The sequence below is a fragment of the Sus scrofa genome, chromosome 17 (assembly GCF_000003025.6).
Source record: "Sus scrofa isolate TJ Tabasco breed Duroc chromosome 17, Sscrofa11.1, whole genome shotgun sequence".
NCBI classification, from domain to species: Eukaryota; Metazoa; Chordata; class Mammalia; order Artiodactyla; family Suidae; genus Sus; species Sus scrofa.
The window spans coordinates 10,774,587-10,788,872 of NC_010459.5; the positions used below are offsets into that span (position 1 = coordinate 10,774,587).

The window sequence follows — 14,286 nt, forward strand, 5'->3', positions numbered from 1 at the left end:
GCGCCCAGCCGAGGTGAGACAGTGGAGACAGGTTGTGGGAGGGAGAGAGCGGACTTGCGCTCCAGGTGAGGTCGGAGGGAGAAGAGAAAAGCCACAGAACGCAGTCAACACATGAGCCCTGGGCCCAGGGGCACTGGACAGCGGGTTTCAGACACAGGACAGGACAAAGGAGAGGGAACCGTGTGAGGGCAGCAACATCCATTGGGGTGGGGGTGGGCAAAGGGGGGACGTGCCCCCAGCCTCCACTCACCACCCCAGTCATGGCCCCAGCCACAGGGGTCCGCATGGCCAGCATAGGTGCGAGTGGCCAGGATGCTGGTGACCTAGGAGCTGGGGGAGGATGGCAGATATAGCTGTTGGGGATGGGGGTGGGAGGGGAGAACCGAACCCCAGGGTCCCGGATTCACAGAACCAAATTGGCTTTCAAGGTCTGTAAGGAACCTTAGGTCTCTAACTTAACCTGATTGTAAAGAAGAGGCAATGGCTCAGCCCAACCTGGAGTCTGGAGAAGAGAAGGGACTAGAACCCTGCCTCCCTCGTCCCAACTCCCACCACAGGGTAGTGCCCCTGGCTGCCTGTGTCCCTCTGGTTAGAGACAGAGATGGAGGGGGTGGGGTGGGGGTCCCAGGTCTGCTCTTCCCATGGGTTTCCTCTGCTGCCAGGAAGGTGTGCTCAAAGGCCAGAGAGGGGGTGATGGGGGCAAAAATCATCCCCCCCCCCAGATCCTGGTCTCATCCCAGGGCTCCTGGCCGTTCAGAACCACACCAAAGAGTGATGGGGAAAGAGATGGAGAAAGAAAAAAGGGAGAGAAGAGAGTAAAAGAGAGACTGGCTCCAAGAAGCCGCTGAGCCTCAGAGAAGGGGTGGCAATAGGACCTGACACCATCCACTGGTCCCCAGCCAGACCCTGTGCCAGAACCTCCGTGCTTCTCTTCCAGGGGCTGTGTCACAGACGGGCGCGCGCAGGCGCAGAGCTGGGGGGCGTCCGACATGCGTGGGGCCACAGGGGGGGCGCCAGGACACCGCCCCCCATCACCTCTGATCTCAACGCCGCCCCTCCAGGAGGGAGCCATAGAGACTGACCTCCGGCCACCCCCAGGGAGAGTCAGGCCGGCGGCTGGGCCCCCGCGGTCGCGGAGACACTCACCATTCATCTGGGAGGGGGACGATGAGTAGGGTTTCAGGCTGCGGCTCTGTCTGCCGGAGTTCTCCAGCATGTTCACGATCTCACCGCGTTCGATGTTGCGCAGGGCTGCGTACAGGTTGTCCACTGCGGGGAAAGTGGAGAGCGCGCTATGGGGTGGGGGGGGTCGGGGGGCACCAGCGCAGGATGCTACCGGGCTCTGGACTCGGGGAGGGGGCGGAGCCTGGGAGGAGGGGTTCGGCTGATGTCTCCACGTGCAGGCCCCCTCTTTCCTCAGACCCCAAACCTTCTACCTCTTTGAAAATACCCACAGACATGGAAATGCTGCGGGTTCCACACCACCCCATAAAGAGAGAAAATCGCAATAAAGCGAGACCACGAATTTTTTTGGTTTCCCAGCGCATATAAAGTTACGATTACGCTACTCATCTGTTAAGTGTGCAATAGCATTTTGTCTGGAGAAACGATGCCTATACCTTAATATTAAAGTATTTTATTACAAAAAACCGCTCTCCTCTGAGGCTTCAGTGAGTCTTAATTGTAACAAAAGGATCACTGATCACAAGTCACCACAACAACTACAATCATAAAGAGAAAATTTGAAATACTGAAAGAATTACCAAAATGTGACAGACATGAAGTGAGCAAATGCTGTTGTAAACTGGTGCCAACAGATTGCTGGATTTGATTGGTATGAAAACAAAATCTGCAAAAATCACAATAAATCGAGACATGCCTCTTTGTTGGCCTTACCAGTTCTATTCCATGCCCTACCCAGTGGCTAATTTCAAGGCACTGAAGGACTGAGTTTTGTAATCTAAGAGGAATACTGCAAGAAAATGCGAGTAATGATCGGATTCTGTCTTTTGGAAATCCTTGGTCCCTGCCAGTGGATCTGAGACACAGATGCATCTTGGTGCTAATTTCCTCTTTGTGTTTTGTGTTCAGGAACGTGGTTGAAAAGAGTGAGACAAATCTGTCCTCCAGACAAATCTGTCCTCTGGAAAATCCTCCAGAAAATCCTGAAAGCACAAATACTCCATCAGAGGCGCTCTTCTCCTGGCTCTGTCCTGAGTCCTCATTTTTTTGAAAAATTCAACTGGAAGGCACACATTCTCTGAGAGTCCCTTCTGGCAGGACTGCCCAGAAGACCAGGGACGCCCAGAGGTGGGCGCATGCGTGTGCATGTGTGTGAGACAGAGCATGCAGAAGAGATTGGCTTCAAAGGTCAACACCCTCCCCCTGCACCCCCCCCCCCAGAATCTGGAGGAAGAACTCCTGGGTGAGAGCAGGTCCTGTACGGGCTTTGGAGGGGGAAGGGCCCCAGCTTATCGGTACTGACTTTTTGCATCTTTGCCTTCACGGGTGAGCCACAAATTCAACAAGGCTGCACTCTGCTCCAGCAAGGAGTTGGGGTTCTCCACGCGGATCCTGTTGATGTCTTCCACACTGAACTGCAGCTCCCGGGCCAGCTCTGCACGCAAAGAACCAGGACATGGTGTGAGCCTAGCCGGAGCCCTGGCAGCGCCTCTAAGCCCGGGCATGGAGGGAGCATTGGGCCGGGTACCAGGAAATAGAGAACAGTCTGCCTTTGAATATGGTATTCCTCCTTCCTGAGACATACCTAGTAAAATGCTGACATCGACACCTGTGTATCCCCAGAAAACAGGCCAGGAGTAGGAGGGTGAACAGAGGAGTAAATAGGTTAATAGGTATTGAGTGAATCAATGAATGAATGATCAGACGCCCTTTCTTTCTTTCATAAGGTGATGGGACTGAGCCCCTCAGCCAAGACCACAGAACAAGGGGGCACCACAGCCAGGACAGGAGCTGAGCCCGCTGATGCCTGCGGTGCTGTTGATACCACGTCGGACACCACGTCCTTTCAGCAGTTATAATGGAAATGCCACCTCCGCATTTGTGTGTCTTCAGGGAACGGTTATTTACATTTAAGCTAAAAACACAAGTTCCCATCTAAATGCAAGGTAATGACACAGGATGTTAGCGCTTCCCTTTGGTTCCTGCTATTATTTCTCACTGGTGCTTTAGATGGGAAAACAGCATCCGAGTCTAACTTCGAGGAGGAGAGAAGAGGGGACAGTGATGGCGAGAAGCAGAATGTGCACATATCACACACACGCCACACACACATACCACACACACACCACACACACACACAGCGCTCACATACACACATTGCACGTACTCACACCACACACTCCCCCCTCCACGCACACACTACACATACACCACACAACTCCCACCACACAATAGTCACACCACACAATAAACACATCACACATACACGCGGCACACAATACACACACATTCACACCACACCCCCCACATGCATACAAACCACACACTCACACCACTCCCCCACATAAACATACCACACCCACCACACTCTTACCACACACACACCACCCACACACATACCATACACACACACACCACACAACCACACACTCATACCATGCACATGCCACACACACACCACATAACCACACACTCATACCATGCACACGGCACACACACACACACCCTCCAAGTAGCAGCAGCCGAGCCGACATGCTTTATTGGCTTAAAGAATGAACAGTCTCTGAACTGCTGTTGTGAGCTTTCAGCACGTCCTGCGAAGGTTTCTGAGCTTGTCTGAGGCCCGCTCTGCAGGTGGCTGAGCGAAGCCCACAGAAAAGGGCGGATGGTCTTACAGGGCCTGCAACTGAGTAAAACACAGCTGGAGCCTTCACTGCCTCACTTCAGTAAGAGCTCCCCTGACCACTGACGGGACTTCTGGAAGACTCCACCACAGCCCAGATAATCAATGAAGAATGCCGAGCCTTGCCCTTTTCTTCCCTCTTTCCCTCAGCTGGAGCAAAGGCACGGTGTGTACAGGGAGCCATGGGTGAACAGCCAGGACACACATTTTTTGTTTGCTTGTGTGTTTGTTCGTGGTTTGCTGGGTTCCCAAAGCTCTGTCACTAACTCACTACATAACTCAAGTCACCCTGTTTAGCTGGATCTCAGCTTCCCCATCTGTAAAGGGGTGACTGGGTCCATTCTAAGGTCTCTTGTAATGTCAGAAGTTGAGGGTCTGAAAAGGCAAACACGACGAAAGTGGAGGAGTGAGGGAGCCCCCTAGACGCCCCCTACTGGTGCCCAAAGGTATGCTGGGGCAACGCCCCATAGGTGACAACCCTGCAGCAGGGGCACAATGGATGATGGGAAGCGGGCTAGAAATGCTTTCACCTCTTTGGAAGGGAGATGGTACAGGGCGGGTGTAGACAGGTAAAGGGCTTTTCTGCCCCAATTCCCAACTCACCGGCCCAGCTGAGGCCCAGGTGCTCTGCTATAACAGCCATCTTGTCTGGCCCCTCTGTGCCGCTCAGGGAGCCTGTGGGGGGAAGCAGTGCATTTCACTCAGTGGCCCTGATGGACACAGGCCCCCCAGACATGGGCAGGTGACATCAGAGCCCTCTCCCCATGCTCCGTGTCCACCAGACCAATCACTGAGGCGCATTCACACTGGCCTGAATCCATTGTGTCCCCATGGAGTTCCTATCTGGGTAGGTGGAGGGGACAGGAGACAGCCCACTGCTGCCCCTGGGAAGGGTGTGGGCCCAGAGCACCCCAGGGAGGTCGTACCCAGCGTGACTCGCTGAGGATGCTGTATCTCAGGGCCAGTGGTGTCAGGGTCCTCCTCCGGTCCTCGGCTCCACTGCCCTGTAGGAAGAAGACCAGAGCGGTGCTGTAGGGGCAGGTGGTAGTGGGCGGGGGGAGAGATGCAGCTGCTTGGAACCTCAGCACAGGGTGGGGTGAGGGAGGAGGAGGGCCAGAGGGTGCTGACCAGGCGCACACACTTTGGTAATAACAACAACAACAACAACAACAACAAGCTCATGATGGAGAGGTGTGGAGAGAAGAGAACTCTCCTCCACTGTGGGTGGAAATGTACACTGGTACAGATACTATGCAGAGCAGTAGGGAGGTTCCTTAAAAAACTAAATATAAGCTGTGTGATATTTGAAAAAGGTATTTAAACCCTATGTACCTTGGCTTTTTCATCTATAAAATAAAGTGAATCGGGATGTGGGGAAAAAAAAAACAACTAAATATAGAACTACCATAGGATGCAGCAATCCCACTCCTGGCACCCCACTCCATATGCCTAGGGGTGGCCAAAAAAGAAAAAAAAAAAAAAAGCCATGAGGGGAGTTCCCACAGTGGGTTAAAGTTCTGGCATTGTCACTGCTGTGGTGCAGGCTTGACCCCTGGTCAGGGAACTTCCACATGCCACATGCTGTGGCCAAAAACAAAACAAAACAAAACAAAACAAAACGTCATGAGGTGATCCCGCTGTGGTGCAACGGAATCTTGGGAGTGCTGGGACACGGGTTCAATCCCTGGCCTGGCACAGCGGGTTAAGGATCTGAAGCTGCTGCAGCTTCGGCTCAGGTTGTGATGGTGGCTGGGATCTGATCCCTGGCCCAGGAACTCCATGTGCCATGGGGCGGCCAAGAAAGAAAAACAAAAAAAGTCATGAGGTGGCTAGGACACCTTGAGCCACCGGCTGCCCCGTCCTCAGCCTTGGAGGGCTTGGTGAGGGGTGCTGGGTGGAAACCTCTAGGCTCCCTTCAACCTCAGGGCCTCAGGGTGAACACGTGTGTGGCCCTCGCACCCTGACGTTTGTTCCCAAGCTTTGCAGGAAGGGCCCTTCTCCACCTCGGGAGAGCCACAGGCAGTTTTCCAATGGGATGAAGGGGTCTGGTGTGGCTGAGAGTCTGGGCAAGGTGCTCACCTTGGTGCAGGGTGGCATGGTGATGTTCAGGTGACAGAGGATATGCTGCGTGTCCTCGTACTTCATCGCCTTGCGCAGGAACAACAAGGACCCTCCCGGTTCTCGACTGCTGTCCCTGACCTGGATTCGGTCACACAAAAGGGAGAGTCAGGGGCCACCTCCCTGGCCGCCAGCCCAGCGGGCTCAGAGTGCTTTGCCTCCTGAACGTCTAGACCCAGGCGAGGGGTGGGCCAGAGAAGCCCCCGCACCTTGACAGGGATGGCCAGCCGGTTCTCCCGGAACGACTGGAAGAGGAAGCTCCGCTGCTGTGCAGCCTTTTTGACGGGCACCAGGTTTCCCGAGAGCTCTGCAAAGAGGGGCATCCCTTCCAGAACCTGCAGGGAAGGACAAGCAAACACACCTGGTCAGGAGCAGCGCCCAGATGCCCGGTCCCAGCCCTCTGTTCTTTCTTCTGGGCCCTCAGCACAGACTCTGAGGCCAGAGCCTTGAAAAGGTCCTGGCTTGTTACACGTCTGACCCTGAGTGAGGACCTTGGGATGGGTAACAGGTTCAAATCTAATCCCCATTCTTTACCCCTCCCCGCACTGCCTCGCCCTCCCCCCTGCTCCCTCATCCAGGCACTGCCAAAACCCTGGAGTGCCAGGCAAAGTGGGCTCTGGGGTCCGACTCCTGGGACAACTCCTTTCTCTACTGTTTATGTGGCTGTGCAATCTTGGGCAGATTCCCTAACCTCTCTCAGCCTCAGTTTCCTCATCTGTAAACTGGGAATAAGAAAAGTGCACACAGTGATGAGGCTCAGGGGAGGTGATGCCAGTCAAGGCCTTTTCATAGCACTGGGACCTAAGAACTTTCTCTTGTTACCCCGAACCACTGGGCTGACAGCCTGATGCCACCCTAAGACACGGGATGGTGTTCCTTGGCTGTGGGGGCGCTTTCAGAAGATGCTTCTCAAGTGCGGTGTCAAAGGGACACAGCCCAGGAGCCCTGCTGCAGGGGCAGCCCTTCTGAAGGCTCTGGGTCCTGCGTCGCAGCAGCCCCAGAGGCGCTGTCCCACCGGGAGTCTGGGGGCAGGGCCGGGTCCTACCTCTATGTCCCGGCTCCGGGCCACCTCCACGAAGTTCTCGTGCTGCTCCAGAGTCTTGTCCACCTTGTCATCCGTCATGCAGTAGCAGCGCAGACGCCCTTCGCGGGGGTCGTTCATCTTGGCAAAAATGACAAACTTGGCCATGTAGGGCACCGCGGTGAGCTCCTTGTACAGCAGGGTGGCGAAGTTCACGGCTTCGGCCGTCCGAGGGCAGTCCGACAGCCAGAACCTGAAGAGACGGCAGGTGTGAACCTGACCCTAGAAGTCCTCTCCATTCAGCAGGACAACCTGTGAGGCAGGAAACAGCTGCCCTGGCTCCCCCAGCTGAGTGGGGGATGAGTAGAGCTTCTAGGTGCAGAGAGGAGGCAGGGGTGCAAGCAGGTGGTGGCTGTAGGGTGGCACCCGTAGGGACAGCACTGTCCTCTGCTGGGCCAAGCCTCACCTGGCAGAGACATTGGTGGTGAAGGTGGCACACTCGTTGGCGTACACAAGCTTGGTGGTTCCTGTGATGTCCTCCCACTGGGCCTGGTCTGTCCCTCCTGTGACAGGAGCAGAAACGGGCTGGGGAACAGTCTCCAGAGGCCAGCAGGGGTGTGCACACCTGGCTGTGCGAACACAGCTACGCACCTAGCACCCCTCCTCCAGGGGCAGGAGGCTCACCTTATCTCTCCATCCCCCCTCATCTCTCCATCCCCCCATATCTCTCCATCCCCATCTCTCCCCCCCCCCCCCCCCCCCCCCCCCCCCCCCCCCCCCCATCTCTCCATCCCCCTCATCTGTCCATCCCCCCCCCCCCCCCCCCCCCCCCCCCCCATCTCTCCATCCCCCATCTCTCCATCCCCTCATCTGTCCATCCCCCAATCTCTCCATCCCCCAATCTCTCCATCCCCCATCTCTCCATCTCCCTCATCTGTCCATTCCCCAATCTCTCCATTCCCCCCTCATCTCTCCATCCCCCTCATCTCTCTGAAGAGCACATCACTTGCTAGCTCCTTCCAGGACACAGTTCAGGGCAGGGGGACCCCCTCACCAATGACACTGCACAGCAACCTCAGGCTGGTGGTGTCTCCCTCCCCACTGTCCCTCGGGTTGTCTGTCCAGGAGGGAGGGAGTGGGATCCGGAGCCCAATGGGACGGTGGAACTTGCGGCGCCGAGGCTCCACGGTGACAATGGGGCTGAACGTGGCCTGATTGCCCAGGAGTTTGGTGACCAGATCATCTGGTACAGGCTGGGCCTGTGAAGTGCCAAGGGGGACACTCAGCCCCGGAGCGCAGAGGGGGTCGTAGATGGAGAAGGAGACGCAGGTGCAAAGGCCCTGGGGGCGGGGTCCTGCCCAACTCGCCCCTCTGAGCCCCGCCCCCTTGCCCTGCTGCTCCCCACTCCAGCAGGCTAGGGTGTCTCCAAGAAGCCACGTGGCTCTGGCTCATGCAGAGCAGCGGCTTGTGGTTTATCTACGGTTATTTGCAACTTAACAGAGCGCCAGCCTTATCCCACCCACACAGCTTTCTCCGGAGCTTTAAGATCAGAGCTCTAACTGGACTTTCTGGGCACCAGACCAGTGTGTGGGGAGGCCCTGGGGAGGAGGACCATCTTCGAAGGCCTTTACACCTCTCACCCCTGACCTGGTCCAAGGAGGGATGGGGTCCAGCGGGGGGGGGGGGGAATGCATCACCTGCAGCGCCAGCTTCACTCTCTTGGTGACAGCATTTTCTGGGAAGGTGGCTTGCACCAAGGGGACCAGCTTGCTCTTCAGAAAGCCCCCCTCCGGGCCGATGGTGTCATAGTCCTGGCAGAGCCGCGACATGATCACGAAGTACAAGGGGAAGTCGGTGGTGATGATGCGACAGACCCGCTTCTTCTCCAGTTCCTCCAGGCTCCCCAGCTCTGCAACCACATGCATGTGTGCCCATCACCACCGAGTGCCAGCACCTCCCCTCCCCAGGCCATGGCCAAGCCACCTGGAAGGACAAAGTTCCAAGCCCGGAGAGTCCAGCACAAGGAAATCAGGCTGCAGGGGACCCAAGTGCAGAAGCCGGACCATCTCTAGCCTCTCAGGGCTCCCCACCCCCCAGGAGGTCTGGACAGCCCAGCCCCAAGTGCACCCTCAAACCTCACCCTCCAGGAGGAGACCCCTGCTCCGAGATCCCTGGGGCTCCCTCACCTTCATCCAGCCCATTGAGGATCTGATCCAGGTAGCTTTCTCCATAGCGGCTCTTATGTTCCTTCCACACAGAGCCGTTTTCACTCCGAAGCACCACAAGCTCTCGGTCCCCGCGGCCATAGGAGGCAAAGTGGGGGATCTCCACAATCACAGGGCTGAGGGGATAGAGGGGATGGTAGGCAGGTGTGGGGACGCAGGTGTGGGGACGCAGATGTGGGGCTCAGGAAGAGCAGGTGGGAGGGGGCAGCAGGTCCCTGTCTGGAGGTTGGTCCTGATGACTGGACAGACTTGTCTCGGCTTCCTGAGATGCCTCAGACCCCTCTCACTCTCCACCAGGCCCCCACTCCACTTCACAGGGGCCTCTCCTGTCGCAGCCACAGGGAATAACCCTGCCCTTGGACTTGATGTCCTAGACAGGGGACCAAGCCCCTCTTGGCCTCAGCTTCCTCCTCTGTCAATTGCACAGTGGCAGTTTCTAGGGGGGAAGGCTCCCCCCCCTTCTTTTTAGGGCTGCACCTGTGGCATATGGAAGTTCCCTGGCTAGGGGTCGAATCAGAGTTGCAGCTGAGGCCTGCGCCACAGTCACAGCAACATCAGATCTGAGATGCATCCGCCACCTACACACCATAGCTTGCAGCAGTGCTAGATCCTTAACCCACCAAGTAAGGCCAGGATTGAAAGTGCATCCTCACAGAGTCCATGTTGGGTCCTTAACCCACTGAGCCACAAGGGGAACTCCGGGTCAAAGGCTTTGAACACCGCTTTTAAAGGGGGAATCCAGGAATTCCTGCTGTGGTACAACAAGATCAGCTGCGTTTCTGGAGTGCAGGGACCTGGGTTTGACTCTTGGCCAGGCACAGCGGGTTAAGGATCTGGCATTGCTGCAGTTATAGCATAGCCGCAACTGTGGCTTGGATCTGATCCGTGGCCTGGAAACTCCATATGCCGCAGGGCAGCCAAAAAAGAAAAAAAGGGGGGCGGGGGTGGGGAATCCATGTGAAATCATTTTAGAGCAGCTTTACAATCGGTGGATGAAAGCTTGGAGATGGGGGACCGGCTGGGAACAGACCAGGGACAGAAATGGGCGGGCAGGACCGTTCCAGCTTAGATCCGTGGTGCCTGAAGGCTTCAGAGCCCCCAAGAAGCCCAGTTTGCTGCAGGAAAGGTAAGACGCGGTCCCTGAAACCATCGATCTTGACCTTGGTGGCAATGCTGCAGGGCTGCCTAATATTAAGACCGTTTCAGAGGTGAATGATTAAACCCGGAGCCCCCAAAGCAGCCGTCTTCTCTGTCTCCACCTCTAAGGTCACACAGGAGCTGAGACTTAAGCTCCACCTGGGCAATGGACTCCTTTGCGTATCTAGAAAAGACCGCGGAAGGATCACAGAGGCTCCAATTCCATTGCCGTCAGAGCGCTGGTGGGACTGCAGCTCATCCCACCCCCACGCCTGAGCTGGGAGGGGCTGGGTGGTCGTAGCTGGGCAGGGACAGTCAGGGGCATGGGGCGACTTCTCACCTCAAGAACTGGACTCCCGTGGGTCCCAGGGCGATGACCCTGCTGGCCAGGCCCTCCTCCTCGGCCAGTGGGGGCGGCGTGGTCAGCTTCTGAGGCTTCACCAGGCGGCAGGTGATGCGGGTGGGCGCTGCGCACGTCCGGGGTGGGACCACCACCCTCAGGCCGTTGTGCCGGCTGCCGCGCATGGAGCCCCCGCGAGCATCCACCATGAAGCTCACCAGGAACCTAGGGCACAGAGGGTCCGTGTGGGCCTCTCCCAGACGGACATGCGCGGGACCCGAGCCCCCAGCCCATCCCAGGCCACTCACCCTGTGTGCACGGGGCTGGCCACCGGGCTGATATTGTCTGAGGTCTCTGTGGCCGGGCTGCTGGGGATGAGAGAGTCTTCATCGTACTCTTTTAATGCCTGGGGTGGGGGAGAAAGGCCAGCGGTGCCATCACTCTCGTCACAGCGGCCGATCTCAGCCAAGGTCCGGGAGGCTAGGGAGGCTCTCGGCCGGGAACCAAGGGGCGCAGTGTAGGAGGCGCTCCCCATACCCCACCACCCACTGACCCTTTGGGACCAGGCCCGCCTGGAGTACAGAAAGAAGCCCCGCTTCCTTCTTCCAATGGCCTCTCCTTGAATCAAGACCTGGCGCCAGGGCTTCGGACAATGGACAGGTCCTCGCTCCGGTCTGGCTTCAGCCGTAGCTCCTGCCCAGGCTGGTCCCCATCCTCCCCTCCCCCCACGTGAGACCCCTGCCCTACGCAGCTTGGTTTCACAGAGTTGGCAACAGACTCCACACCATCATCTACCAGCTCTTCAGCTCTGGGCAAGCCACGTGTTCTGGGGCATCGAGGGGCATGGGGAGGCAGAATGGACCCTCGTCCTGAGGGCTTCCCATCCCTCGTCTGCAAATGGGACAGCATCCTCCTTCTCCTCAGTGATGCTGTAACTTAGGAGCCACAGGGCTGCCTCACCCCCTGCCTGATATATCGCTGGGACTCACGGAGCCAGCAGGTCTGCATCCGTCCCACCCTCTCCAGGTTCTCCACTCTGCCTCCCAACTCGTCCAGATGCCCACGTCCCTCTCCTCTGCTGGACCACCTGGTTCATCTTTCACATCTCACCTCCTCTGTGAACCCTTCCGGTTGATCCTGATCTGGAAGAGCTTCTGCCACTCAGCTGAGCCCTCCTTGCGTTCTGAGTTCCTCTCCAGCTGGACCACCTGCCCCCACATCCTCCCCAAATGGGCCCCTACAGGGCACACAGCGGAACTCCAGGAGACACCGACTGACTTTGGTTCATGACTCAAGCAAGGAGTCAGAGAGCACCGCTGGCCAGGGGACCGCTGGACATGGGTCCACATGGACCAGTCCCATGGCCGTCACTGCAGCGCTGGGGAATGACCACACCTCCCAAATATAACCTGGGTGCAGCACCAACATGATGACACCGTGATGTGCCTTAGGGTGGAATGGCTAATTGGACGGCACCCAATGGACTTTAGGTCCAGGACCAGGATTGCTGCTTGTTGCCACGCATCCCTTCAGTGGCAGAGAAAGGACCAGCCTTGGCTGGAAAACTGATAAGCCTGGCTCAGTGATCAGGCCTCAGGGTGGCCAGTCTCAACCTCCAAACACCACACTGCTATCTTTTTTATCCTAGAAAACCTCTTTGCCCTGGGCAAAAAAAAAAAAAAAAAAAAAAGGCCAAATGGTATAAAATTAAACCAAGAAGAATTAACTTTTTAAAATAAACCATCCCACTCATTTTGGGGACAAATTCAGGTGGCTTTCAAGGAAGCCACAATACAGGTATTTTATTTTATTATTATTTTTTGGTCTTTTTCCAGGGCCACAACCGAGGCATATGGAGGTTCCCAGGCTAGGGGTCTCATCAGAACTCTAGCCACCGGCCTACGCCAGAGCCACAGCAACTCAGGATCTGAGCCGCATCTGCAACGCTAGATCCTTAACCCACTGAGCAAGGCCAAGGATTGAACCTGCAACCTCATGGTTCCTAGTCAGATTTGTTAGCCACTGAGCCACGATGGGAACTCCCCAAAATAGGGTATTTTAAAGAGTAACAACCCATGCTGGGAACAGCTCCCCCCTGACATGCCCTTTCCATCTGTATCGGTGTTTTAAGCTCCCATAATCCCTTGAGGAAGGTGAGGCAGAAACTGTCCCCTTTTTTATAGATGTGAAAGAAAAAGTGCAGCGTTCCGACTCCTCTATGGCTTCATGCCGTTGTGGCTGAACTACAGCACCGGGATGGGTACAGACAGTGTGTCCTCAGGGGGCGTAGTGGTGAGAACACAGGCTCTGGAGCCAGAAGTTCTGGGTCAGTTCTCAGCCTCAGTGAGACCGGCAGGAGGATGTTTCACTGGCCCTTAGGCTCTCTGAGGCTCAGGTCATTCATAGCTGGGATCGTGAGCGTGTCCGCAGTATAGATGCTACAAAGAACACTCGGAATCTGGGATCTGCAGGGTTTGGGAAATGCCAGGCGCTTTCCTCTATGAGTCCCTGTTGTTCCACAGATCATCTCAAAACAGTGACCTGTTCCCGGGGGACCTGCTTGCTGCAAAGGGGAAGAGAAAGGCTGCCTCTTACCTGTTCTGGCTCTTCAGATCTGATCACCACTGTCTCAGGTGTGACACAAGGAATCCGTGGGATGGCCGGGGATTCCACCCTGTATGAGAGAACATTGGGGCGTCAAAGGGATGAGCCTTTTGAGCAGTGCCCTCTGCCCCATCTTCCACAGGAGGCCTAAGGGAAACACTTCCGCACCCCCAGACATCACCTATCCATCCAACCTCCCCACCTCTGCCGAACCCCCACTGGCCACTGCTGTTCATCCCAGGCTCCAGACACTGACCAGGATCCATCCCCTGTCTCGTTTCCCCAGAGCCTGACTTGTCCTTCCTGACTTGGCTGAGCCAGAGGATTTGCCTCCTCCAGGAAGTCTTCCAGCACTCACCACCCCTTAGAGCCCTTATCAAGGGAGCCCTCACTCTGGCTGTGTCATCTTATTCTGCATCATGGTATGACTACTGGGTGTGAGTTTTGGTCCTACTAAATATATCTGTAGGTTCTCCACAGTCAGGGGCTGAGTCCTGTGTTTCTGACTGATGTTCAGTAAATACCAATTGTGTTTCCCTTCTCCTTGTTCCACTGCCCTGTTTTGTACAAGCCCTGGGACCAAGCTGGCTCGTGTCTGTCTTTTCAGACAAACACTGAGGGCTCAGTGTTTCTACAAAGTTGTCACTTTTTAAAAAGATTTTTAAAATTCTTTTACGGCCAAACCTGCAGTATATATAGATGTTCCTAGACCAGGGATTGAATCCGAGCCAGAGCTGTGACTTATGCCATAGTCAAAGCAATGCCAGATCCTTAACCCACTGAGCTGGCCTAGGGGTGCCTCCACAAAGACAAGGCGGATCACTGACCCGCTGTGCTACAGCGGGAAACTCCCAAAGTTGTCACTTTTAGGTTCATTGACAAAAGATGTACATCGGAATGTCTCACAGCATCACAGGGAGGGATGAGAAACACACCTCAGGCAGACACAGACCCTCTGTGGATTTTTCCTAATTGA

General features: G+C 56.1%; 1 protein-coding gene across 1 annotated transcript in view; it reads right to left on the reverse strand.

Annotated features, from left to right (window-relative positions):
• The window catches only part of ANK1 (ankyrin 1), a 232,872-nt gene that overhangs the window by 22,329 nt on the left and 196,257 nt on the right, over positions 1 to 14,286 (reverse strand). The window contains 14 exon segments of the mRNA XM_021078313.1: positions 1,147 to 1,269; positions 2,486 to 2,617; positions 4,469 to 4,575; positions 4,802 to 4,869; positions 5,945 to 6,064; positions 6,193 to 6,318; positions 7,029 to 7,257; positions 7,471 to 7,567; positions 8,059 to 8,263; positions 8,702 to 8,913; positions 9,191 to 9,345; positions 10,707 to 10,931; positions 11,015 to 11,112; positions 13,302 to 13,380. Of these exon segments, the coding sequence (XP_020933972.1) occupies positions 1,147 to 1,269; positions 2,486 to 2,617; positions 4,469 to 4,575; positions 4,802 to 4,869; positions 5,945 to 6,064; positions 6,193 to 6,318; positions 7,029 to 7,257; positions 7,471 to 7,567; positions 8,059 to 8,263; positions 8,702 to 8,913; positions 9,191 to 9,345; positions 10,707 to 10,931; positions 11,015 to 11,112; positions 13,302 to 13,380 (1,976 nt within the window).